The 27,569-nt window shown below is 35.9% G+C and overlaps 1 protein-coding gene across 2 annotated transcripts in view; it reads right to left on the bottom strand.

Moving 5' to 3' along the window:
- Window positions 1-27,569, bottom strand: part of LOC150097560 (MFS-type transporter SLC18B1-like) — a 96,418-nt gene that overhangs the window by 22,627 nt on the left and 46,222 nt on the right. The window contains exons 9-11 of one of the 2 annotated variants that reach the window (XM_090407448.1): window positions 16,509-16,607; window positions 8,096-8,187; window positions 1,281-1,376 (exon numbers count right to left, since the gene is read on the bottom strand). In XM_090407448.1, the coding sequence (XP_090263574.1) occupies window positions 1,281-1,376; window positions 8,096-8,187; window positions 16,509-16,607 (287 nt within the window). The remainder of the gene's footprint in view (window positions 1-1,280; window positions 1,377-8,095; window positions 8,188-16,508; window positions 16,608-27,569) is intronic. The other variant, XM_090407449.1, reaches the window with a different exon arrangement.

The raw sequence follows: 27,569 nt of genomic DNA, 5'->3' as shown, positions 1-27,569 counted from the left end.
ACTAAGTGGGCTGAATGTGTGCCATCCAAATTTTTGGGATTTTTATGACACCATTATTGTTAAGATTAGGGTGGTTAATCAAAATTTCTCAGGCTTCTTTAAATTTCCGTTCATACCAGGTTTTTGTATGATGCAACGAGCAAGTACTTTTCCAATTAATTTGGTGTTGGGTGTTAAGAGTGTGATCTAAGAGGCCTGCTTCACCAAAATTGTTAAATTTAATTTGTCATTTGTCCTCTTTTTTACGAATAGGGATCGTACGCCACTTTCCCCAATATAAAGTAAGTTACAAGTGCAATAGATGCAATAAACTTCAGGATGTGCCAATAGGAGAAGAGGATCCTTAGAGAAATTGAATATGTTTTTTTAATTTTAAAGGTGTTTAAAAGTGGCATTAAGATTATAATGGTGTAGGATTCTATTAATTTTTTCTGATAACCCTTTAATATATGGGATAGCTATGGTTTTACTGTAATCTGTATTATTTTTTGAAGTTTTATGAAGAACTTTATCAATAGTATTTTTGCTGTAGCCATTATTTATATATGTAATTGCTAATAATTTTTTATTAGCTATATATATATATATATATATATATATACAGAGAGAGAGAGAGAGAGAGAGAGGGAAAGAGAAAATATTAAACAATAAACAATTTCTCTTTTCTCTTGCCAGAGATTAGGATAGGGTCACTGTTTCACCAGTGTAGTAATACTGTTCCTTACAATAGTGTATTATAATGACGTTGCTTGTGCCTCAGTATATACAAGTGTTGCTGATGATGACCTTGATATAAAGGTCAAAACATTGAGTTTTATTTTATCTTGGTTTAAAGTAAAGTAAGTGCTCTAACATGGGAGTTTGTCTCCATAATTCTTCACAATGAATGCTGATTGCCATGTGATAATAAAAGAAAGTATATCAGTTGCAAATTTGTTTTAATTACAAGTTAAATTTAAACTTGTTTAAACAGCATGTATAAGCTATTTCCTTATGGAGGAATTTTTACACTAAGGAGAATATGGAAAAGTTTATTATTTTCATAATTTTTTTTTCCAGAACAGAAAGCATGAGTAAGTGCTACTATTATTCCTTGAGGTTTCTATGACAAACTTTCATTAAGGAAAAGAGCACTAAATCTTATACTACTTGAAAGATTTGTCAAATTATTAAAGAAATTGTTTTCCTTTGACTTTTTATGATTCACATAAAACTAATGACAATCAAAATTTAATTCAATAGACTATTAATTTGCATTAAAAGTTACCTAAATGACCTACACTGTATCATGCAAGGCACCTGCAAAAGCACATACAAGGGAAGCTCCTATGCCAAGTCCAAATAGAATCTGAGATACAATTATACTCCAGAGTTGCCTGTAATGTAAATTAGAAATGGATTTCAATTAGAGGATAATGAGAAGTCAGTTTTGTTTTATTTGTAACAGTTTTTTTTTTTTTTTTTAATTGCATAGTCCAATATAATGAAACTTGTCTGAATAGTGTGCACAAGCCATTTGCCTTATGGAAGAATTTCTACACTAAAGTGGATGTGAAATCAGTTAATTGCATTAAAAAAAAAAAACTAAACACCTCTTATTCCCTTATAGGGAGTAGGTGAGGCCATTTAGCCCTATCTAACTTTTTGGAGACTAAGTGGGCAGTTCATTTTCTACTGGTAGCCAATCAGACACAGCTGGCCCAAGGCTATCATTCGTTTAATAGCCCACAGTGAAGAGACGGCTCAACAAGTGCCACAATCTTGTAATTCCTAATTGTAACACAATATTTTAATATCTGAAATAGTGTGGGTTCTACGGTCGTTTTTCTTGAGTTGACAGGATGAAAAACCCACTTGCCTGTGCTAGAGACCAACTAACTTGGGAACTGGTTGAAAAAAGACTCAGAAAAACTTCCTCTAGTCAGTGACAAGAATCGAACTAACGATGCTCTCTTCAGTTGGTTTAGTGCTGAGGCGTGCCACCACTTCCACTGAGCTACACAGGCTTTGCATGTAACCAAATAATTTGAACCATAAATAATTCATTGCTTAGAAAGATCTGGAATTAACAATTAATTAATGATATTATTATTATTATTATACGGGCATCTCCATGGAGTCCGAAGACTCGTTGCGGGAGACCCAATCTATTATACCTATCCTTGAATCTATTAACAGAAAACACCACTCACAACTGACTGTGGCAACCCATTCCACTCTTTTGCCACTCTCCAAGCAAAAAAAAATCTAGTCCTCACACCCTTACTGACTACACCTTTAATCAACTTCCATGGATGATCCCCTTGTTCTGGTCCCTCTAGCCAAATGCTGAAACATTTCCCTGCATCTATCCTATAAAATTCTTTAAGCAACTTAAAGGATTTTATCAGATAGATGCAGGGAAATGTTTCAATCATATCTCTTTTTCTCATATCAACCAACTTCTTTCTTCATAGGACACATTCCACAGGCCACTCACCATCTTTTCACTCATCTCTGAAACCTCTCTGCTGCTTCTGTATCCCTAAGGAATCCAGGGGACCAGACTTGAGCACAGTAATTCAGATGTGGGTGTATCAAGGCCTTATAAAGAGGAATCACAACTTCCTTATGGACTAATTTAGCAACCTTAGCAATGTCCTTTAAACTTTAACTCTCTGTCTATCATCTATTTCCTGTGCAGTACAATGCCATCAGTGTGATACATTGCTTGTAATCTGTTTATCCCAAAATGCATAATTTTACATTTCTCGACATTAAACTGACACTCATTAATTTTTGCCCAAATTGACAGCCTATTTAAGTCTTCCTGCAAGCTTTCCACATTGTCTTGATTAACTATTACTCTATCTAACTTTGCATCATCAGCAAACAACTGAATATTTCCTTTCAGGTTATTTCCTATATCATTTATGTACAAATTAAACAGCAGTGGTCTCCCAGCACTGAACCTTGTGCCACACCATTAGGTGTGCACCTGTTTTTGCCTCGATTCTGCCCCTCCATATACCACTTTTTGATATCTGTCCAGCAGCCAGCCTCTTACCCACTTAACCAGTGTCATATCCAATCCCATTTGGTCTAATTTGCGTAACAGTATTCCATGTGGTATTCTGTCAGATGCCTTTGCAAAATCCAGCAAAATCATCGTGTAACCATTTCCTTTATCCAATTCAGCTATTACTCTATTATAAAAAGTGAGTAAATTTCTAAGGCATGACCGAACCCTTCACAAAGCCATGTTGACCCTTATACACTATCATATTTTTATCTATCCATTCTTGAATTCTCTTTTTGATCAGTTTTTCTAGTATTTCTACCACGATGTCTGAGATACTGATTGGTCTATAATTTGCTAATGCAATCTTAGAACCTCTCTTATGCATGGGAATTATTTTGCCCTCTTTCCACTCCCTTGGAACTCTACCAGAGGTGAGACTTAAATTAAAGAGCTTAGTCAAAGGCATTGCCAGTTTCCTTGCACATTCTCACAAAATCCTTGCTGGTATCCCATCTAACCCTACAGCTGTATTTCCATTGAAATTTTTGAGTATCGTGAGAACCTCCAGTTCAGCCACCTGTGTTTAGCAGTAATCTCATTAGAAAGATACATGTTTGCAAAGTGGTCACTCAGTAACTCAACTATTTTATCCATTTCTGTCTCCTTGTGACCTTCATCACTCTTTAAGGTTATTCTTCCATAGCCATTCTTCCTCTTATTTGCCACAACAAAAGAACTCTTTGGGATTTTCTTTGGCCTGCTTTGCTAGATTCTTCTCATAATTTGATTTTGCCTTCCTTGCCATGCCGGTCACCTTTCTAGCCTGAGCCTTATACTGTTCATGGGTTTTGGTGGTCACGTTACTCTTTATATACCCTCCACAGCATTTTCTTGTTCTGCAGCTCGTGCTTAATGATATTACTCATCCACTAACTCCCACTTGATTAACTCTCCTTACCTGAGGTATACAATTTAATACTGCTTCCTCTAGATCAGCACTTCCCAAACTGTGGGCCGTCCGTTTTGTTGAGGGGAGCTGTGAAATAATGAAAACAAATTTAAAATGTTTTAAGACACAGTAGATTTTTTTTAATCTTCAAAGAAACATATTTAATTTTTAATATTTCTTTTTTGTTGTTTTTTATATTTCAATTCTTATTAATAATTGATAAGCAACACAAAAAAGATTACAAACCAAAATCTGGAATATAAATTGTATTGAATATAAATACAATAAATATTATAATAATATATGTCTGTATTACGATTTGTTTTTTCAATTGGGGGGCCATAAAATATTTTAATTTTTCCAAAGGGGGCCTTGCCATCCATAAGTTTGGGAAGCACTGCTCTAGATGACCCTTAACTATGCACTACAGACACCTTACCCTGCAGTGTTTTATGCCATGGTACAGATTTAAGCTTCTTCCTAAGCATATCATAATCGCCTGCCTTGTAGTTCCACAAATACCCCTTCTTGATAGAATATTCGTCATGTTTTACAACTTCCCAAGTCAAGACCTCATGGTCATTTTCAGCAGGTGTATAAATTTTATTTCCTTTCTGGCATGTGATCTTTCTTCCTTCTAATCTGTATCTCCATAGTTGAAGACCCTATAATAAGAGGGGACTATGAAGTCCCCTCTTGTTCCTGATACTTCTGGCATTGGTATATAGAAATGGCAACATCCCTTTATTCTCCCACCCACCTTTACTTTCTCAATTGACTAACCTATTCAATATTTTTGCTTGAGAGACTAGATTCCTCACTTGGTCATTCTCACACTCACTCACTGCATGGTTGCCTTTACACAGACTCACTTGCTTCCACCCTAGTTGTTTACGTTTTCTTGAATTTGCACATCAGCATGCTGAGCGAACAAAGCCCTTTCTGGACATCTAACACCAAAACTATTCAGATTCAGTCCATTTGCATTGTCCAAATCCTTCATTCTGTCAAACAGAGATCCACAAATTCTACATCATTCCTTTGCACAGTCTACATATAGATTCATTGGCTATCAATGCCCTCCTCAGTTTGCCTTTATCATAGCATGGTAGGAAACTTGCCAACTTCACCTTCTCAATAAGAATTGAATTCAAAGTTAACCAATCATGACATCCTCTAGTGTATATGTTAATGGATACATAGTCTTAATGACTATATGCTCTTTGAAAAATATGTTCATCAAATAAATATCTATAATAAGAATATTCATTCAGAATGAAATTAAAAACTAAAATTTCAAACAAACAAATTTTCGTATGGATTGTGTATAACAAATTACTAATCATAGCTCTTATTCTGAAAACCAGTCATCATCATTACCAAGTTTTCTTCACCTAATGCAGCATGTTATTCATGACAACTTAAGTTAAATTATTTAGGCTTGCACAAAATTTACCAATTGTCATGCTGTTATGCTTCTCATAAAATTACAGTAACAGTTGCTTTATACTTAGCCTCATCACATGAATGACATAAATGGCATGGCAGACATTTCAGAGGTTACTTGAGTGGTTCAGGATCTCATTCAGCTCAGGTCTATGAATTCCCATTCCTTCTTCCCCCTCCCCTCCAGCTGCTTTGACATGGTTATCTTATGGAAAAAGTTAAGTTTAGGATTACCATATGTTTTGATCTAAAAACTAGACTGCATAGCTTCATATGACGTAGGTGTGATATTAACTGTCATTCTTTTATTAACTTGTAACCACAGTGACAGGAGGTTATAGTTTATAAAAACAGAAATTTTTAAAATATTTATTGCATGTTAAGTTTATAACAAACTTTGGCTTTCATTCCACCAAATTGAGTAGGACTCAAAAAGGCAGAGAGAGATTCCATTATAATGAAACAATAATATGTTTATGTACTTATGGAGAATGAAATCTGAGTATTGTGATGAGATATTACATCAGATATCAGCAATAAATTATGGTATATTGTAGTTATTAAGCCTCCCTAGCTCAGTCGATATAGATGAAGTCCTTTGGTCAGAAAGACCTGGGATTCAGTTCCTGTCAGTGACATGAGGAACCTTTATCTGGTCTCTTTCAATGAAAGGTGAGTTAGCCAGTCTCATACAGAAGTATGGAGTTGTTTCACCCGGAAACTCAGTTTTGTCCCCCAAAACAATCAAACCGGTCCGTGAGCACAAGCATCTACAGACATGGAGCACACCGGGAGGCATAGGGCTAACCACCATATTCTCAAGTTACTGTTGCAGTCAAGAATAGTTGGAAAAACCTCGACACCATAAAAGGTAGAAGAGGAGGATTAAGTAGAGTAAAAGTTATAGTTATTTTATGATATATATACCCTCAGAGAGAGTGGTCGAAGTGGTGCAGTCCCTTATTAAGGTGATTTATTAAGGTGAAATAATAGAACTAAAAGATAAGCAGTTAAATGGAATAGAAATTTATAATAATATAGTAACTCTAATCTAATATGCAGATGACGTAGTAATGGCAGCAAACACAGAAAATAATTTAATAGTATTTCATTTCCAGCAGATTTGTCAAAAATATATTGTGGAAATATATTAAAAAAAAACCTCATGATTAGATGACAACCAATCAATTATAATTTAGAAAAAAACAAAATAATTGAAGTGGTGATGAACTTCACATACATTGGAATTCTGATTAACTCTGAAGGAATAACAGAAAATGGAGTAAAAGAGTAAGCACTTAAGGCAAACAAGATTTCTCAATGCTTGTTTAAAATGGAAAAATAAAAATCTAAATACTACAACTAGAACAAGTATATACAGGGTGTTCGGGATAAATTTGACAGTTTCGTAAGGAAAAAGAAAATCTTCTTTGTATCTATTAAATTTAATGAATTGACAAAAAAACATTACAGGCAGAGTTAATTACAATACTATCAACAAGATTTACTCAAAATAACCACCATTAGCATCGATCACAGCTTCAATTCTGCTTCGGAACCTCGAACAAGCTGATGCTACAGTCTCCCTGGGAAGGGCCGCAAAAACTGTTTTAATTTTATCCATTAACTGGGCTTTTGTATTACTGGAAGTGCGATTGGTGTCTTTTTCAACTGCGCCCCATACAAAATAATCCATGGGGTTAAGGTCTGGGGAGTTTGGAGGCCAAACATTTGGACTGGTGAAGTCGTAGAAATTTTCAGACAACCATTTTTGACTTTTCCCAGAGGTGTGGCAAGGGGCCGAATCCTGCTGCCATACATACGGCCTACCATTGGCTACCCTTGTTATCCAGGGCTTGACTACAGTTAGCAACTCCACGAACAAAGCCCGAATTCTAATGCCAGGGTTCTTCAACACCTGTTCCTGCAGATTTGCGAGGAATTCTGCTGTACGAACGCAATCAGATCGTCTGCTAGGGATCTTTCTTCTTGCTACATCCTCGTAGTCACCATTGCAAGTTCATGCCTGATTGTTTTTACTGTATTCAGGGAGCATTGGGCAGCAGTCGTAATATCCTTATTTTGATGGCGGGCACGAATCATCATGATACAAGTTATTCTCTTCCATGATTCAGGTGGGTTCCAGCTATCCATCCTTTCTGACATCTTGTATATGAATGAAGAAGGGTCCAAACTTTTAAATGAAGAGAAGTGTGTGTTAATACATGTAACTTACGGAAAAATATAATTAATTATAAATATGTCAAATTTATCCCGAACACCCTGTATATATAATAAGACCAGTTTTAACTTGTGCATCTGAAACATTTAAGATCAAACAGCAATGAAAACGTTTAGAATAATTGTAAAAAAAAAAAAAAATTACCAGAAGTGAAGAAATGTGCAAAAAAAGTGTGCTTTGACATAATGCAAAAAAGAATAACTATTGCAAATATAATAATGAAAACCAAGATACTAGTTGGAAGACCGTGAATATGGTGGAAAGATAGGTTGTAATAAATATTGTCACAACAGACCTAAGGTGGAAGATGGAGTTATTTGGTAATGAAAGTAGTTAAAATATTTTCTAATAAAATAAACTTGCTACAGTGTATGGTGTATTTTTCATTAAAAGAAAAATTTCATTCATTTTGTTTAAAAAAAAAAAAAAGTATAATAATCTGGAAGCGTAAACTTACTTTTGGAAAGGTATGAAAGGAGCAGGGCCTATGAGAAGCATGGACAGAGAAGTCAATAAGCAACCAATTATGCAGAAAATTCTGCCATTAACCTGAAATTAAATTATATTGAATCAGATTATCAAATTATGTTAATGTATAATTTTCTTGTCTTCCATTACATGTTAGACTCAATAATTTGGCTTCACAGAAACCTAATTAATGATCTAATATGGTGGTTAGTTTTGTTTTCTGTAAATTATATCTATTTTTTTTGCTTAAGATTTGTCTGGCTTGTGGGATGAAAACCACAAGTTTTGGGCAATAAAAATTCTATTCCCCGTTTCTCTGTAAGACCCATTAACTCATCATCGGTTGAAGAAACCCTTATAAAGGATTCTTTGCATTCAAGATAGGATCCAAACCCAAGTTTTTTTTATTCAAAAAGGCACGAGTACCAAATGTGCTGTGAAGACTGGTTATGTGTGTGAGTGTTGAAAGTTTTATGTAATTAAATTAAAGATGTCAAGAAATGATATTCTTGGTTTATTCTTTATCTTAGTATAAGCAAACAAAGTTTGCCTGTGAAATATCTTTACAACTAAGCTACTCTTGCATATAGAGACTAATGACTTTATGTTAATTACCTTAGTATCTCATAATGCAAAGCACACATCCTTTTGGGTATGTATAATGCTAGGCATTGTGGGAAGGGCCACTACCCAGACCAGTTTAGACCTTTATTGGTCTCATCAGTGGGATCCAGAAGTGATACCAAGTCGTTTCACTATTATTTCCTATACAAGTAATTTATTTATTTATTCGTATGGAGTTTCCTCCCTTTTCTTTCCCGTCCCTATTGGGGCGAGTTGAGCCCCCTCATGGGGGGGTTAAGTATTTATGGCTGTAGATCCATGTCTGTTCACAGGGCCTGCTTGCAGGATGAAAAACGCCAGATAAACTGGCAAAAAAGCCCTACTGCCCACGCCCAAGACCGGCTAACTTGGCTATGGCTGAGGAAGATCCTCAAATTCTTCATGTCTTCGATGGAAATCAAACCTGAGACACTCTTTCCCCATATGGTTGCGAATCACACAGCCACTAGGCTAACCGCACGGACATAACCTTATTATTAAAATATCAGAGCTGGTTTTTGAAAGTTTTTTCAATAACTTGGTTATAAATCAACCATTGACATTAACAATTAACCTTGGTTATATTTTTGTTATCTAGTGACTGCATACAGATGCTGCTTTTGAAAGAATGTCCGGAAATCAAAACCATTTGAACAATGATATTCTAAATCAATTTTAGGACTTGGTATAATGCCTTTTTCTTGCAGTTAATAACATAATAAGATGCAGTTTCAAAGACTGCAATACAAGAAATGATATGATAAGTAGTGATCCAGGGGTGCTAGACAATATATATAGTGCTGATAAGTGTGAACAACTTTCCTGGTAGTGCTCTCAGCTTTTCCATATTGAGTATGAGTTTCCATCATACTTCTGGTGCAGTTTTTGTGGTCCTTTGATCTGATAAAGGCCACACAACAGGTTTATACAGTGTTATGTGAATTCCTCAAAAAAATAGTGAAAAATTCCTGTTAGTTTTTATGTGAATCAACAAGGCCTTTTGCAAATTGCTTCAGGCTTCCAGTAGGCATCTTACACTAGTTAGTGAAAATCAACCATCTAAAGACATTCACAAACATTCATCTTTCTGAGTTTTGTTCACCAGTCTGGTTGAATAAACAGATATTAGACCCTCTTTTCAACCAGTAGACTTGGTTATAATCCCATCATGCATAGATACTGGTGAACTTCATGTGATCGATGATTTTCATCACTTTGATACCATGACCCTGCTTAGCAGAAGTGGCTTAAAAAGTTACATGTATGGTCTTTAGTGGTACTAAATGCATAATAAGTTTGTTGGGTGGAATTTACTTTAAAATGTCTTGTAATCAATGTATGCACCCTGATTTGCTGACATTGTACTCCCCCCCACACACACAGACTTAGTAACAAAGGAATTTCCTGAAATGCACTCCTGCATTACTGTTTGCAGGATAATAACAAAAATACTTGTTTGCTAAGAGATTTTTAGACATTGATTTAATGCTTCTTTTCATGACATCATATATGTGTGTGCAGGAAGACTAGCAGTAACCTTTTTTTGACTAAAATATGCTTTCACACAGTGTTAAAGTGAGAGATGCCATTTTGGTGATATTTTTGACTAATTTCAAAACATCATGTAAACATGGATAAATAATGAACATAGATCAAAACCAAATAATAGATAACTATTTGTATATTTAGATGGGCTGAATATTTCATGTATAATATGTGTGAACTTACAAATTAGACATGTAGAATGCTTTTCTAATATATTATTATTTCTGTTATGTAACACCTCCAAGGAGTCAAGGGACACATCTTGCTGTCTCCACCACTTAATCCTACAACCACATACAGCAACACTGTTTGCCATGAACACACAACACCATCAATATTATTGTTGTCTGTAAATTCCATAATGAACATAGATCATTTCTTAGTTTGCTTGTATGTAGGATGAAAGCCTAAATTTCCAGGAAGAAAAAAAATTCTAACTCCATATGAGATCCACTAACTCACCATCGACACAACACCATCAATACTATTGTTGCCTGTAAATTCCATGTTTTCATGGTCAGTTTCCCTGTATGCAGGAGGAAAAAATTCTTCTACTTCCATGTGAGATCAGCTAACTTGCCTTCTGTTGAGAAAGCTCATTCCTCTTGTCATAATGCGAGTAAAACACGAATCTTTTCCAGTTGAAGGGTGCCGTGTCCCATTATTCTTCCATTCTTCTTGATATAGAGAGGTATCCATTTGATGGGAAGGTTCATTAATGGATGACCTTGATGATCTGATGTTTTGCAGATAACATAATAACAAGTTAGTTTCAGGTATCCATGGCTAGCTTAGCCTCTAATACTGATGCCCTTGGAAAGACCCGGATTTAGATCCAGTATGGAATGCATAAAATATTTCTAGAGCTTTTGAACTGAAGCCTAGTTAGCCAGTCCCATGTGTATGCAACTGGGGTTTTCATCCCTCAAGATAAACTGACAGAGAATACACACTATCTGACAAATATAGCAGAACCTTGTAGGTAGAATTAACTTCTCTGTCACAGCATTTTCTATGGCACCAAGTTACTTGGCTGTGACAGGCCATTGAACCTGACATGTTGTGGAGAATAGATTAAAGCAGCCAAGATTCTTGGTTTAATCTTTTATCCAAATGTAAGCACAGTTTGCACCTGAAATATTTTCAGGACAGGGCAACTCATATATAGAGGCTGATGACTTCACATCGCTTGCCTTAGTATCCCATAATGCAAAGTACATATCCTTAAGGACATGTATAATGCTATGCATTATTGGAAGGGTTACTACCCAGACCGGTTTTAACCTTTGAGGTTTCATCAGTGGAAACTAGACCCAGAGGTGATATCAAGGTTGAAGTAATGCAGAAGTCAAATTTCCATATACAAGTAGCCAAAAGATGTCACAACTTATTATTAAAATACTCTGAATTACAGATAGTTGTTGTAAGTTTTTCCACTTGGTTATACTATAAATTAAAGATGCCAAGAAATTATATACTTGGTTTAATCCTTTATCCAAAGTGTAAGCAAACAAATAGCTGGCAATTCCTATGGAATTCCAAAACAGAATATAAAGTGGGCAACCTGTCAATAAGGATATGCAATGTTGTGTTAATTTCAGCTAGTACGAATGCAATCTGGACGACTAAATCACAAATTGCCAGCCTTACCTCATTCATTCAGTAGCCAGCACGATACTTACTAATGAGGTGCACAACATTTCTGAGGGTCAGGATTGGACATTAGGTAGAAACTTCAGTTGGTCCTCTAAATTTCTTAAAACATAATGTAGAGATCTCCTCCAGTTATCTAGCTTTGATCCTGAAGAACATAGATTACTTCTTACGCACTAAGTTTAATTATGCTGCTAAACTGTTTACTAACAAATCTCAAGATATTTAATAGTTTAGTAGTATGACATATTTATTGAAATCATGTGATCACGCTTCTCTGAAAGCTCCTTGCTGGCTCATCTTTGTTTCTGTTATCTCTACCACCTCCTAGATCCAAGTGTAAGAAAACAAATAGCTGGATATTCCTATGGAATTCCAAAACAGAATATAAAATGCAATCTGCATATCCATAAGGATATGCGCATTGCATTATGGGATACTAAGGCAAGTGATGTGAAGTCATTAGCCTCTATATACTAGTTGCATTGTCCTGAAAATACTTCAGGTGCAAACTTTGTTTGCTTACACTTGGATAAAGGATTAAACCAAGAATATAATTTATTGGCATCTTTAATTTATTGTATAAACAAGTGGAAAACCTTCCAACAATGTTGTGAGAAGATGAGATGGAATTTCTAGTTGTTCTACAATGCATTATACTCCTAAGGATGTTCAGACACACTAAACATCAGTGAAGTTTGAACTAGTGATGTGCAAATAATAAACAGATTCACAAATCTAGGAGGTGGTAGAGATAACGGAAACAAAGATGAGCCAACAAGGAGCTTTCAGAGAAGCGTGATCATGTCATATCAATAAATATGTCATACTACTAAACTATTAAATATCTTGAGATTTGTTAGTAAACAGTTTAGCAGCATAATTAAACTTAGTGTGTAAGAAGTAATCTATGTCTTAAGGATCAAAGCTAGATAATTGGAGGAGATCTCTACATTATGTTTTAAGAAATTTGGAGGACCAACTGAGGCTTTTACCTAATGTCCAATCCTGACCCTTAGAAATGTTGTGCAACCCCATTAGTAAGTATCGTGCTGGCTACAGAACGAATGAGGTTAGAGTGGCAATCTGTGATTTAGTTGTCCAGATTGCATTCGTATTAGCTGAAACTAACACAAAATGATTTTACTACATGATATATGGAATTTCATGCTGGCTGAGGCACCAAGTTAAACAAGGCCTCTTCTGTTTTCATCAGAGAGCCAGAGCAAACAGTGAACTACAAACTCCAATTCAACATCAAAATTCAAGATAGTACCATCATATGAAAAATTTCAGCAGAAAAGAATTGAACTGACAGAAGAATTAGAGAAATACCATAGTACTAAAACAAAGAAAACAAAAAAAAAAGTGAATTTCTTCTAAATAACAAAATCTTATATTCATCCAGTAATGAACAAGAAAAGGAAGGAATGGCTAGAGTAATCAACATGAACATGAAGATAAAATTCTTTAATGGTAGGTAATTTCAAATAAAGTGATGTGAGCAAATATTAAGTGAGGAATTAGATACCGAGACTTATTTGTGCCTATAGTTACATAGAAGGTTCAGCTAAGCAAGAAGTGGAAGAATTTCGGGAGTCATAATTATTATCATCCTATGACCCCATGGAGTTGCAGACTCATCTAGGAAGTCCATTTTGTCATACATCTACACGGTTAAAATCCAATCAACATGTACGACGAACACATAAGCCTTTCCATGTGGTTGAGAATTCTTCACGGAGACGATATCGTCTGCAAGGCACGACAATACAGTAAGTGGAAGTTGAAATTGGTGTTGCAACTGAACAGGTTAGCCTTCTTAAAAAGGTGCCGAGACACCAATTTAATACCAAACTGTGTAAAAATTAACAAGTTTCACTCGGCCAAAGCCCAACATATTTATAGATGAGTGCATTTAAGCACTATTACGGTAATAATAGTGCTTAAGTGTTTGTTATACGCTACTCGCCGAGAACTATCTAAAATAAATTCTTCCATCAGTGCCCTACATGATATACTATCTAACATTTTAAACCCAGAGCTATGGTTATCCTGGACAGCATCTCCAACTCTACAGCCAACAAAGAATTTGCCAAAGTTAAAAACTGACACCAGAAGAAATTTGAAATCCTCCAACAATGCATTGCTACACAGCAGCCACAATTACATCAAGATGATGTTGGGAACTTATCGTAAGTAACCTTAACCAAAGAAGCCACAAGTGCATTAAGGCTGGGACACAACTTTGCTGTTACTCCTAAAGAAGTCTTTGAACGTGGGATATACGACCTGCCTCCACTATAGCCAATAATATTCTGTTAGATGTACCAACATCCTAGTCCACTCTAAACCTCCCAAAAATAATATCACACATAAAGAAATCATGGCTCTAAAAGAGCTACAGAATAATAACCACATTACCATAACCAAAGCAGACAAAGGAAATGCAACTGTGGTGATGGATACAACAGAATATGAAAGCAAAATGCATGTACTTCAAGACCAATCAACATACCAAATTATAAATTGGAATTCCCACCAACTTCACAAAATAAGATGTGCAAATTACTGAACAAAATCGCTTCCCGGCCTAAAGAAACAGTCAACAAACTCAAGCCCTTCCACGTTAAAGCACCCAGGATATATGGGGCTCCAAAAATTCACAAACAAGGTACACCTTTACACCCTATTGTAGATAGTATAAACAGTCCTACATATAAACTTACTAAACATTTAGCCAAACTACTAGCCACTTTCACAAACAATTCTCCCTTTTTTGTTAAAGATTCTACCCATGTAAAAAGTATTTTAGAAAAAAAACCTTAAAAAGTTCAGAGTTAATGGTGAGTTTGATATCACCTCATTATTCACGAATGTACCATCAACTGAAACCCTTAATTTACTAAATTCACAATTTCCCTATGATATATTTCAGCTATTTAAATTCACAGTACAGGCAGGTTATTTTACATGGAAAGGGAAAATATACAAAAAATTAGATGGGGCAGCTATGGAATCCCCCCCCCCAATTTCTCCAACCTTAGCACTTCTACACAGAACATCTAGAAAAGCTAGCTATCATTACAGCCACTCTCAAACCTAGTCTCTCGCTACGCTATGTTGATGACGTGTTTGCTATTTGGCCACATTGCCCAGACGCATTGAATACATTTTTAGTGCATTTAAATAGCCAGCAGCCAAAAATCCACTTTACAATGGAACTAAAAGCCAATAACTGTCTTCCCTTCCTGGACACAGTAATCACATGCCTATCAGAAGGTTCCTTATCATTCTCAGTTTATAGAAAAACCTACACACAGGGAGATATTTACACAAAATCACCCATCACAACAATATGGTATTCTAAAAAAACACTAACACATAGAGCTAGAGCAGTTCTCACTGCTGAACTTTCTCACCTACGTCACACCTTCCTGACCAATAGCTATAATCCCCATAAGATAGATAAAATACTAAATGCTCCCCAGAAATCTCCCCAGTCTTCGACAGAAGACTACAACAAAACTATCACCATCCCATACATTAAAGGCACATCTGAAAAGTTATCTAGAGTGCTTAACAAACACCAACTATGCACCGTATTTAAACTTTATGTGAAATTTGGCAACTCCCATTCGTTCACCTAATGACAGATTCTCTCCTTTATCACGTCCAGGAGTCTATGAAGTGCCCTGTTCGTGTCATCGAGCCTACTGTGGATATCTGCCTCAGTGAACACAAAAAATATATCCGGCACTTTTGCTATGGCAAGTTAGGTCTAGCAGACCATGCTTTGGATATCTCCACATGCAGAATTGATTGAAAAAAACAACAATGCTGCATAGAAGCTTTTAGAAGTCAGAGAGGTTCCTGGAATCAATAGAAGCCTTGAAACATACTCCAAACCTCAACAAGTATGGCTATATAAATCTACCAGAGATTAGGGAGACAGTCATCCTAAGACCAAATTAATACCTGCTTTCTCTCTCGGTTTTTTTTCCAACTTAGATGCTGCCTAATTAGGACTTTAGTCTTTGTGTTGCACAGTACAATTGCTCATACTAGTCCCACTGTTACACTGGATTGTGGTTGTCTCGCTACTGTAACAAACTTTGTGTGTTCAGAAAATGCTGGACAGAATACCAGCGAAATGTTAGCAATTAAGTCAATAAATGATTATTTTCTTATCAATCTGAGTTCGTATCTATACCGTTAAAATCCATTCAACATAAAGAAATACATGTTGAAAGTCATATGTCTGTTTGTCTTACTGGTTATGCTTTGAGTCACTTTCAGAGCCATATTACCAATATCCTGGGATAACATTATAATTAATAAAATAAAATAACATTTTCCAGAGAAATTTAATTTTGATGTGATGGAATAATATTTTTTCAAAACATAAATTTTTAAATATTAACAAAGGCAAAGAAATTTATCTGGATGACTAAAGTTTATTTTCAATTTTGAAAATGTTAACTATGGATATTGTTTAAATATGTTATTTAATGAAAAGGGTCACAAACAGATTCATTAAATCTGTTAGTAATTCAAAGTTCACTATCCAACCTAATTAAAAGTGAAAACGGAGAACTCACATAGCGATCTTTAAGACGACCCCAAATAGGGGTGGTGATGGCATAAGTGGCTCCACTTATAACATATACGGTTCCAACAAGTGCAGGGGAAAGCTGAAACTGAAAAGGAAAAATTAATTGGAGTATTATTTGTTTTTGTTTTCTTTTCAAATGCAGGTTAGTTAATGACAAAGTATTATGAATGATTGATGCTCTGAATCCTCCCCAAGTATAATTTGTCTACTATGTCATATTGCTGTTTGAATTGAATATGTGCTATCTACAATGTTATTACTGCATAACAAAAAGTATTGTATTGCATATTTTCAGTATTTGAGGTAACTTATTTTTCATATTGAAATAATTCAATAATATATTAAATGCCACTTTTCTACAGTTGCGTTTGAATGGATTAGCATGGACATAATTATCGTTTTATCATGCTTGTCAATTACATGTGGCATGCATAACATTCATGTTAAGAAAGTTTGTAAGAAGCAAAATCAAAATTAAAAATAAGGATCTAATAAAATGTTCATGCCATCTTTGACAGGATTCAAATCGGCATCTTTTGAATCAGATGAATGCATCATATTGACCTCAAACGCTAGGCAGCAGTGTGGTACTCTAAATTTAGTGTGTATATATATATATATATATATATATATCGTTAGTACTGTAAATGAAGTCTACCATAGATTTTTTTTTTCCTATTTTTTTTTTTTTTTTTTTTTTTTTTTGGATGAGTACTATCATTTTTGCATGACCTTTGGTTGCAAACATTTTGGCTTTAAAAACTATCTAGGATGTGAAGAAGCTTTTCATGAGCTTTCCATCTGAAGATGAGTTTGGAGATGGCATGTTTTTGGTCTAGAAATTTGGTATTTCCTCCACAAAAATATAAGTGGTCAGAGATAACACACTATGTAAATGTGATTAAGCTGTCTTATTCTAATAATAATTTGGTTTTTGTGAAGCCAAGCCATTTCACTTAGCAACAATCTCTTAAGTTGGTGTAGTAATTAAAAAGTAAGGTGAAGTGAGCAGATGCCTAACATTCTGAATAAACTAAAGGGAGTTAAACTTTTTTTCTCTTGTCTGACAAAAAAGATGAGTCTTTTTGGTAGGCATCATTGTGTTAAAACATGAAACTTTATGGGTGGGATTACCAATTTTTTAAAATTTTAAATTAAATTTTGTTTATCATCATCATCAAATTCCTGCCATGTACCCTCAAGGGGTGTACAGGATATGATAGTACTACATGAAAAAATTACATCATTATTAATTTCCTATCTACAATTTTCCTCTAAATCAGTCTGTTACTTGTCAAGACTCCAACAGTATCAGATCTTATATTTCTATCGTCTAAGGCACTTTGTACCATATCAATCCACCTATATCTTGGTTTTCCTCTGGGTTGTTTTGCTGCCAACCTGGCAGAGAACACTTGTTTTGCTAATCTTTCCTCGCCCATTCTATTTAAGTTACCATACCACCTGAGATTAGCTCTGCTAATGCATTCCTGAATGCTGACAATGTCAAGTTCTTTCCTAATATCCTCGTTTTTAATATGATATTGCCATTGATGCCATCTGTTCATGCCTCTAATCTTTCTCAGGACTCTCATATCTGCAGTCTCTAGTCTTTGGTCAAGTGTTTCACTTCTGACCCAGCTCTCAGATCCATAAGTTAAAATTGGTTTGAACACTGTCTTGTATACAGTTAATTTAGTGTTCCGACTAATTTCTCTCTTATTCCATATGAATTTATTCAACTGACTTCCCACCATACCAGCTTTGCTGATTCTGTTGTCTATTTCTATATTTAATTTACCATCTTCAGTAAAAATCGTGCCTAAGTAACTGAAATGTTTTACTTGTTCCACAGGTTCTCCATTCACAACACAGTTGACATTTTCAATGATTCTGCCTATTTTTATTGTCTTTGTCTTTTTATTGCTGACCTTCATACCATATCTATTACAACAGCTATTCAATTTAGTCAGGGAATCTTGCAGACTTGTAGCGGATTTATTTAGACGTATAACATCATCTGCATAAAGCAAAGAGCTGACATTAACTTCTCCAATTTTGATATCATGTTTAATACCACTTTCCTTCATAATGTGATCCATATAGATAATGAATAACAGAGGGGATAATGTACATCCTTGTCTCACACCAGATTTAACATTAAACCATCTTCCTGTACTTCCTTCAATTCTAACTGCTGACTTACAACTCAAATAAAGAATAAAGACTGCTTGATATAATGCCCCATTGACACCATATAACTGCAGCATATTGAATAGCTTCTCTCTTGGCACCTTGTCATATGCCTTTTCCAAATCGACAAAACTTAAATACAGATCTTTGTTATATTCCCATGCTTTCTCGGCTATTTGTCGTAAAGTGAAGATCTGATCCTGGCAGCGTCTATTTGGCCTGAATCCAGCTTGTTCTTCAAGATTTTTTTCCACAATCCTTCTCAAACGTTTCTCAATTATACTTGCATAGATCTTGCCAGGAACACTCAATACGGAAATACCTCTGTAATTCTCACATTCAGTTTTATTTCCCTTTTTATATATGGGTACTACGAGAGCTCTACTCCAATCATCGGGAATTCGTCCCTCTGTCCAGGCTTTCTGAACTATGCAGTGCAGCCACTGTAAGACTCTTATACCACCATACTTCAGCATTTCTGGTCGGATATCATCTACTCCTGCTGCCTTTTCACATTTCCCGCCTTTGATGGCTTTTTCTACTTCAAGTATGGATATGTATTCCTGACTGCATGCCTGGTCAGTGTTTTTTACCACTGTGCTGTCATCACTGCTTGTTTCATTTAGCAGTTTTTCAAAGTAATTACTCCATACTTCAAGGATATCTTTTTCTCCCGTTTTCACGTCACCTTTATCATCCTCTAACTCCTTTTACAGCACTCTTTCCTCCATTTCTAAGCTTCTTCAACAACCTCCAGAATATTTTGCCACCTTCTTGATATTTATTTTCTATATTCTTGCCCAAGTCCTCCCATGACTTTTGTTTAGCTAGTTTTACACAGTGTTTAGCATTCTTGCATTTGTCTCTATATTCTCTAAGAGCACAAGATGACTTATTTGACATGAACTTTTGATATGCTTTCTTCTTTTCCTTCACTGCCTCTTTAACTTCCTGTGTCCACCAGGGCTTTCTGATTTTTTTATCCTTACACACAACCTCACTACATGCCTCTCTGGCAAAATCAATCAATGCTTTCTTCAGAGTTTGCCATTGAATCTCCAAGGTTTGATTCCTGTTCTCAAACTCTTTCATTTTTCCTTCAATAATCTTTGTGTATTTTAGTCTACAGTTCACATCTGAGAGCTTCTCAACTTTTATTCGCTTTAAAACTTTCTTACATGTCATTCTTTTCAATATGAAATTCAATTTTATCTTGCTCAAGACTAAATAGTGATCACTTCCAATTTCAAATCCTCTGTACACTCTGGTGTCCTGCACCAGGGAGAAAACATCACTATCAACAATAACATAGTCAATGAGACTTTTCTTATTTCTAGTCTCTTCTCTCAATGTGAATTTGTGCACATTTTTGTTGGAACATGGTATTAGTAATAACTAGTCCATGTCCTGAGCAGAAATCCAACAGATATTTGCCATTATTATTAGCTTTGCTCTTTTCTCCAAATTTTCCCAAAATATTTTTGTATGTCTCACAATCATTTCCTACTCTGCTATTTAGATCCCCAACAAGGTCCAGTTTTTCATTATGTCAGTTGCTTTTTCTAAAGCCTCAAAAAATTTCTCCGTTTCTACCATAGTAGAACCTTCTGTGGGACCATAGGCACAAATAAGTCTCATTGTCCAGTTCCCCATTGTCATATTTGCCCACATTACTCTACTTGAGACTGCTTGCCATTCAAGAAGATTAGCCTCATATTTTGTGTTGAATACTATGGCTACTCCTTCTTTTCCTTGATTAAAATAAAATAAATTTTTTTAAAGTCCACTTTATCTCTATTTGCATTCATTTTTTTAATAATTCGATTATTGCAAATAATTTTATGTAATGTGAGCAACCTTTAATTCACAAAGTAGGCAAAATCCTTTAGTCCTAGCTTCTTGAAGATTGGCAGACAGATGCACTCTGCCCTTCATCCTTTGCTAATAGTGAGCACATAATATCAAGGATTGGGTGAGGGGAGATAACAGCAGACAAGCGCAATCATCTCATGACCTTAAACCTCCTAACACGTATATACACTGCTTGCAAAGAAATCAAAGGACACGCTCCTCCCCCCCACACGGACAAGGTGCATCGTGCCATACAATGAGTCACATGATTGTAGTCAGTGTAAATTTCAGGAATATGATGCTCCAAAGTCGGTGAAACCATGTCTGGCTGAAATGACTGCAAGAAAGGAACTGACAGAGTTTGAAAGAGGTGTTGTGTGTACCATGTTAGAAGCCAATATATTTGACAAATTTGGCCATCCCAGGGCAGTTGTGAGAGATCATTTAATTTTGACCTAGGAAGTGAGTAAATGCATAGACATCTTGGAAAAAATAGTTGCACGTGGAATCAGCTTTATTATCACGATCTCAGGAGATCAGTTGGATCCACGCAGAAGGACAGTATTGCATGGAAAATGATCAATGGATGTTGAAAGGAAGGAATAACAGTGTGTATACTTAGAGTTAGGACGACAAAGAAAGTAGGAATTAAATGGATGAGTACTATCAGTAAGCAGAATTATAAAAAAGAAAAAATGAATTTAAAGAAAAAGTGATCACAAAATCATGATCAGTATAAATCACAGGCCAGAAGGGTGGCCATTATAGTAAGAACCAAATCAGAGTATGACTTGAACTTAGCCGAGTCAGCCAGTGGTAATCTGTGATATTTGCTCATGTATTACAAGCAAACACTAGGGCATTGACAGTACCTTTAACCAGATTGTTTATTTTGAGTACTAGCGCTGGTAGAATTCCCAAGGGAGTGTGTAAGAGGAGCGTCGTAAATTCAAATCTAGTCTCCGACTAGAGGAATTTTTTCTAAGCCTTTTTTCGTCTGGTTCCTGAGTTACTCGATCTCTGACACTGGCAAGCGGATTTTTTCTCCCAGAAACGCAGGTTTTCGTCCTGTGAAAACGCAGGTATTCACAGGACTAAATTGAGATTTCGTCCTGTGAAATTGTGATTTGGGTTCAACGGTCGATTTTCTCAAGAAAATCGACCATTGAACCCAAACTATTTTCAGACATTAAACATAGTATTAGGATTATGGATCACGAGATAGCAGCACTTTTCAGTCCCCCCCCCCTCTCTTCACCAGATGCCATGTATAATTAGTGGTATTCTTGGGCCAGCTATCTGATTGGCTACTGGTGGAGATTGAACTTTCCCCTCAGTATCCAAAAGAGTTGGTTGTGGTGGTTTTCCCTTTCAGTTGTTTCCGACCCTAGGTGATATTGTAGGTATTGCCCACAAAGTGTTCTTGTGAGATTTTTTTACAGGGTAGCTCACCATTACCTCGCCCCTCCCCCCCATAATTTTATCTGGGATGTATTCATGACTAATCCATATGTGTTCACGGGGCAGGTTTGCCTGTTCTGAGGGACAAAAAAAATCTGAGTTTCTGGGTGAAAAAAAACCTCCTATACCTGTATGAGACCAGGTAACTCATCTTTCGTCGAAAAAGACTTTCGATGAGTTAGGGTAAAAACACCTCGCCTACTCCATATATGGGAATAAAAGCCTATAGCTTATTTACATATATATATATATATATTTAAAAAATTGAATGACCAGAAACCGAGAAAAATTAAGAAGTTTATTTGCACAACTGGTTTCAGCTTGTATCAGCCTTCAGGTGCGCATTAAAAAAAAATAACCAGTAAAACATATAGGAAATAACTGTAAGCGTCATGGAAAGTAAGTGTATATAGTTGAAAGTTGAAGTCTGCGCATTCAAACTGTTCTCTCGTAGGCTTCATTGTTGGGTGTATAGCATCTTGCGAACACCATTATTTGATCGTAGCACAATAATAGTAATAAAAAATCTCTCTCTCTAACATTGCACATATCATTCATTGTCTTTGACAAAATATGGTTTTCCACCTGCTATGAAAAAAAAATAAAGTTTACTTGCTGACCATACTCTACTGCATCTTTCAGAAATCTTCAAGTTCATTGAAGATTTCTGAAAGATGTCTCTTTGAATCCATTCCAATTTTTATTTATCCTACAAATTCCAGGTTACTAAATTCTTTAAAACGCTGCTCATGTGATGGCACAACCATTACTTTATGAAATGTTATTAATATGGTTTTCATTTTTCTAGCAATTGGAGTCTATGTAGGCCTGTAGGAATGCTGTTTTCTTCCATAGTACTAGACTGCCTGAAGAAACCCTGTAAGTTCGATTCTAGTCACAAACTAGAGGAGCTTTTTCTAGGCTTTGATTCTGATGGTTCTTGAGTAATTCGATCTTTGCTTCAGGCAAGTGAAGTTTTCTTTCCCGTGAAATCATGAGGAAAAACTTCTGCTAGTGTCTAGTGCTGCGAGATGACCACTTGTCTGCTGTAAGCTTTTCCTGAAACACTTGAGTCAGGAAAAGTGTGAAGTCACTGTCAAGTGTTAGGTGAATTGTGAAGATTGGCTGATTGCCAATCTTAAAGGGTTAGAGTTAAAAGAACACTGTTCACTCCTTTTCTTGAATTCCTGTAATGCCTTATAAGAATAAAGTAGTAAACGGAACTCTGTTATCCCTAACGCTTTGTATATCAATAGTCAGCCAATTTCCACACTTCATCTAACGCTCATGGCGAGTTCACGCTATCAATGAATCGAGGGTTTCAGGGAAAAGCTTACAGCAGTAGCAGCAGACAAATGCTTCTACTCGAGAAACATCTAAATCAAAGACCAAAGGAGCTGTTTCTAGGCTTCGAACCATCCGAATCAAAGCCTGGAAACAGCACCTCTCTTTGGCGACTAGAATCGAACTTACAATATAGATAATAATGTAGATTATGTATAGTATTCTAGCAATCTTCATTTATCTCACTGCCGTATTCCCTTATCATTTCTAAATCTATTTTCTCCTGTTACTCTTGAAGGTGTTGCATATCTTTTTAATATTCTTAAAAAAGTACTATTTTAGTAGTTGGAGATTGGGTAGTAACTGTTCTCCACCTATCCCAAAGTTGACTTAATATTCCCATGTTTCCTAATTCATCATAGAAACGTGTTTCTGCCCAATTTTGCCGAAAAAATCCTTGTCTGCGAGAGTGATCGACTATGGTATCGAATATGAAATCGAAAAAGAAGGCCTATAAGAAATTTTCGCTAGTTCTGTGGACGAATTTAACCGAAATTTTAACCTATACTTTTTTACAGCAGAATATAGGGTGATTTGAGAAGTGGCTATAGAAGTTTTCAACATTGGAGGGAATGCACAATCATCTTCCAATACTGCCTGTTTAAATCATAACTATCCTTCATAAGTCTCTCGCTCCGACTCTTCATCATCAATAAACTTCTGAGAAGTTCATTTAAATATTATTACAGAAGTTTTCCTTCTGCTGGACCTGCTTCCCCCCCCCCTTTCCATCACTGCTCTTAAACTGCTTTTCTATACGTAACTCGTTGGCATGCAGTTGGTTCTCTCTCACTAACCTATTATACCACATGTACCCTGCTTTTCATTCCTTGCAATCAGATAGTAAATTATCCTGCTGAAGGTATCGTTCTAAAAATGTCCCAACAATGACCTTTCCTTACGTCGAGCGTTTCAGCCGCCTAATAATATAATATTTTGAATTTGTAACCAATGACAAAAGCATCTACACCATCTGTTCAAAAAGAAACAAGAAACCGAACTTTTCTAAAATAGAAGAAACTAGTGGCGCCACATGTTGTATCTTTTTGTTGTCGGAAGCGACAACCATCATTCGTTTTGTGCCAACTGTTTATGACATTTGTTTCATTAGAAGCTGAGTTATGGTGCCAAGAGTGACAGTGTGTTTTGACGAACGGTCGGAAAATGAGTTTCAAACAGAGCTGTGATTGACGTTTGTGTTTTTGGTAAAAGTTTTACCGAAACGCATCAAATGCTTCAAAAAGCATACGGTGATGAATACTTATCCCGTACTCAAGTTTACGAGTGGTTTAAGCGATTTCAAAGTGGTCGTGAGACGCTTGAGGACGACGAAAAGCCAGTCCGTCCGAGAACTGGACTGAACGAAGTTAACATCCAAAACGTGCGTGTTTCATCAAAGAAAACTCGAAATCGTCCGTGAGATTGATTGAAGACGAATTGTGCATTCTTAAATCAACTGTGCATAGCATTTTGACCGAGCGTTTGAGCCTTCGTAAATTGAATTCGCGATTTATTCCTCACAAGTTGACCGACGATCAAAAAATGTATCGAACTGAACATGGCAAGGACCTCATTAACTTTCTTTTAGGTCGCCAGGGTCTGTAGTACACTGTATAGCTCTTTTTTGAGCATATGGATAATGCTGAGTTTCTGGGATATGTGGTGAGACGTGTCAAAATGGAGGTAGCGTCCAGTGGTAGTAGGTTTTCTATATACTGACAGGTTGATGCTATTGTCAGTTTGTTTCTTAATAAGGACGTCTAGGAATGGAAGTTTATTATCTTTTTCTAGTTCCAATGTGAACTTAATGGTGTTGTTGAAGCAATTAATTTAGATAATAGCATCAACATATCAGTATATACAAAACTTACAAACACTGGGCGCTACCTCCATTTCGACTCGTCTCACCACATATCCCAGAAACTCATCATTATCGATATGCTCAAAAAAAATAGCTATACAGTGTACCACAGACCCTGGCGACCTACAAGAAGAATTAATGAAAATATCCAAAGATCGATCCCTAATTGGCTACCCTACAAGAATCATCAAGATTCTCTTTAGTGACATACCACAAAGACAACGAGATGAAACCCAATACATCAGTTCTATAACGATTCCATTTGTTGGTCCATATCCAGAAAATTAGCTCGTCTTCTAAAACCATATAATATCAGAGCAACCTTCAAACCTGTTGAGACCATTCAAAAGTTTACATGATCACCGAAAGATAGCCATCCTTTCTACAAATACTCTGGAGTTTATAGCATACCTTGTTCTTGCGATATTAATTACATCGGACAGACATCTAGAAGTTTTTAACAAGAAAGAAAGAACACATAGGCTATGTAAGGCATAACAGACAGGATTAATCAGGCCTTTCTTCACACTCTTGCCTCAACCAACCATAATATTGAATGGGATATGAGTCATATGCCCTACATAGAAGACAACCACCATTACAGAACATTTAAAGAAGCTGCTACAGTCGCCCGTTCAACAGGTAACTTAAATAAGAATCAAGGCTTAATCTTACCAGATATATGGAAAACTCTAATCAGATCATTTAACCAAAAAGAAATGTCATGAAAAATACATTAAATATCTCAAAATACATTAAATATATCATTGTATCACGCACAGTGATAACTTTATATAATTTTTAGAATTGTCGGTTAGATTCCTAGTTTTTGTTACTTTCTATTGCTTACCAGTGTATTCTTTTGAAAATGCTGATAGATATCGGTCAGTGAAACGTTGGATATTAAACTAATATTTACTTGACTAACATACAGATTCAAGTCTTTAATTTATTAATACTAGTAGCCAAGAAAAAAAAGGTCATAATATAATTTGAATAACTGTTGTAATAGATATGGTATGAAGGTCAGCATTAAAAAGACAAAGACAATGAAAATAGGCAGAAACATTGAAAATATCAATTGCATTGTGAATAGAGAACCTATAGAACAAGTAAAACATTTCAGCTAATTAGGCACGATATTTAGTGAAGATGGTAAATTAAATATAGATAGGAAGTTAGTAATGATGTTAGACAACAGAATCAACAAAGATGGTATGGTAGGAAGTCGACTGAATAAATTTATATGGAATAAGAAAGGAATAAGACAAAAAAAACCGCTAAAATAGCTGTATACAAGACAGTGTTCAAACCAATTTTAACTTATGGATCTGAGAGTTGGGTTAGAGGTAAAACACTTGACCAAAGACTAGAGACCGCAGATATGAGAGTCCTGAGAAAGATTAGAGGCGTGAACAGATGGTATCAATGGCAATATCATATTAAAAACGAGGATATTAGGAAAGAACTTGACATTGTAAGCATCCTGGAATGCGTTAGCAGAGCTAATCCCAGGTGGTATGGTCAGCAAAAGGTAGAAAATATTAGCAACACAAGTGCTCTCTGCTAGGTCGGCAGGAAAAGACCCAGTGGAAGACCAAGATATATTTGCATTGATAGAGTAAAAAGTGCATTAGAAGATAGAATTATAAGATCTGATAATGTTGGAATCTTGATAGGTAACAGATTGATTTGGAGGAAAATTGTAGACAGGAAGTTAGTAATGATGTAATTTTTCATGTAGTACTATCATATCCTGTACACCCCTTTAGGATATATATATATATATATATCAGGAAAGAGCCTGTGTAGCTCAGTGGATGTGGCGTTTGCCAACCACGGCGCTTGGCCGCACGAAGGAAGTCTTGGTTTCGAGTCTAGTCGGCGACTAGAGGAAATTTTTCTAAGCCTTTTTTCGACCGGTTCCCGAGTTAGTCGATCTCTGGCACGGGCAAGCAGGTTTTTCCTCCCGGAAACTCGGGTTTTTCGTCCTGTAAACTCAAGAAAATCGACCGTAGAATCCACATTATTTCAGACATTAAATATATTGTGTTAGGGTTAGGGACCATGAGATGGCGGCACATTTGAGCCGTCTCTCTTCACTGAGTACCGCTTAATTAGTGATAGCCTTGGGCCATCTATCTCTGATTGGTACCAGTGGAGATTGAACTGCCCACTCAGTCTCCAAAATTTAGATAGGGCTAAATGGCCTTGCCTACTCCCGTATACGGGAATAAAAAGGCGTTAGCTGATTTTTTTTTTTTTGATATATCAGGAATTTGATATATATCCTCAAGTAGGAGAAAAGTATATGTCTACATGCTGGAGTTGCTGAGG

This window comes from Typopeltis vanoorti, chromosome 17, assembly GCF_054136105.1.
Source record: "Typopeltis vanoorti isolate ZY-2024b chromosome 17, IOZ_Tvanoo_1.0, whole genome shotgun sequence".
Lineage (NCBI taxonomy): Eukaryota > Metazoa > Arthropoda > Arachnida > Uropygi > Thelyphonidae > Typopeltis > Typopeltis vanoorti.
The sequence above is the reverse complement of the archived record's forward strand: the minus strand, read 5'-3'. Positions and strand labels throughout refer to the sequence as shown.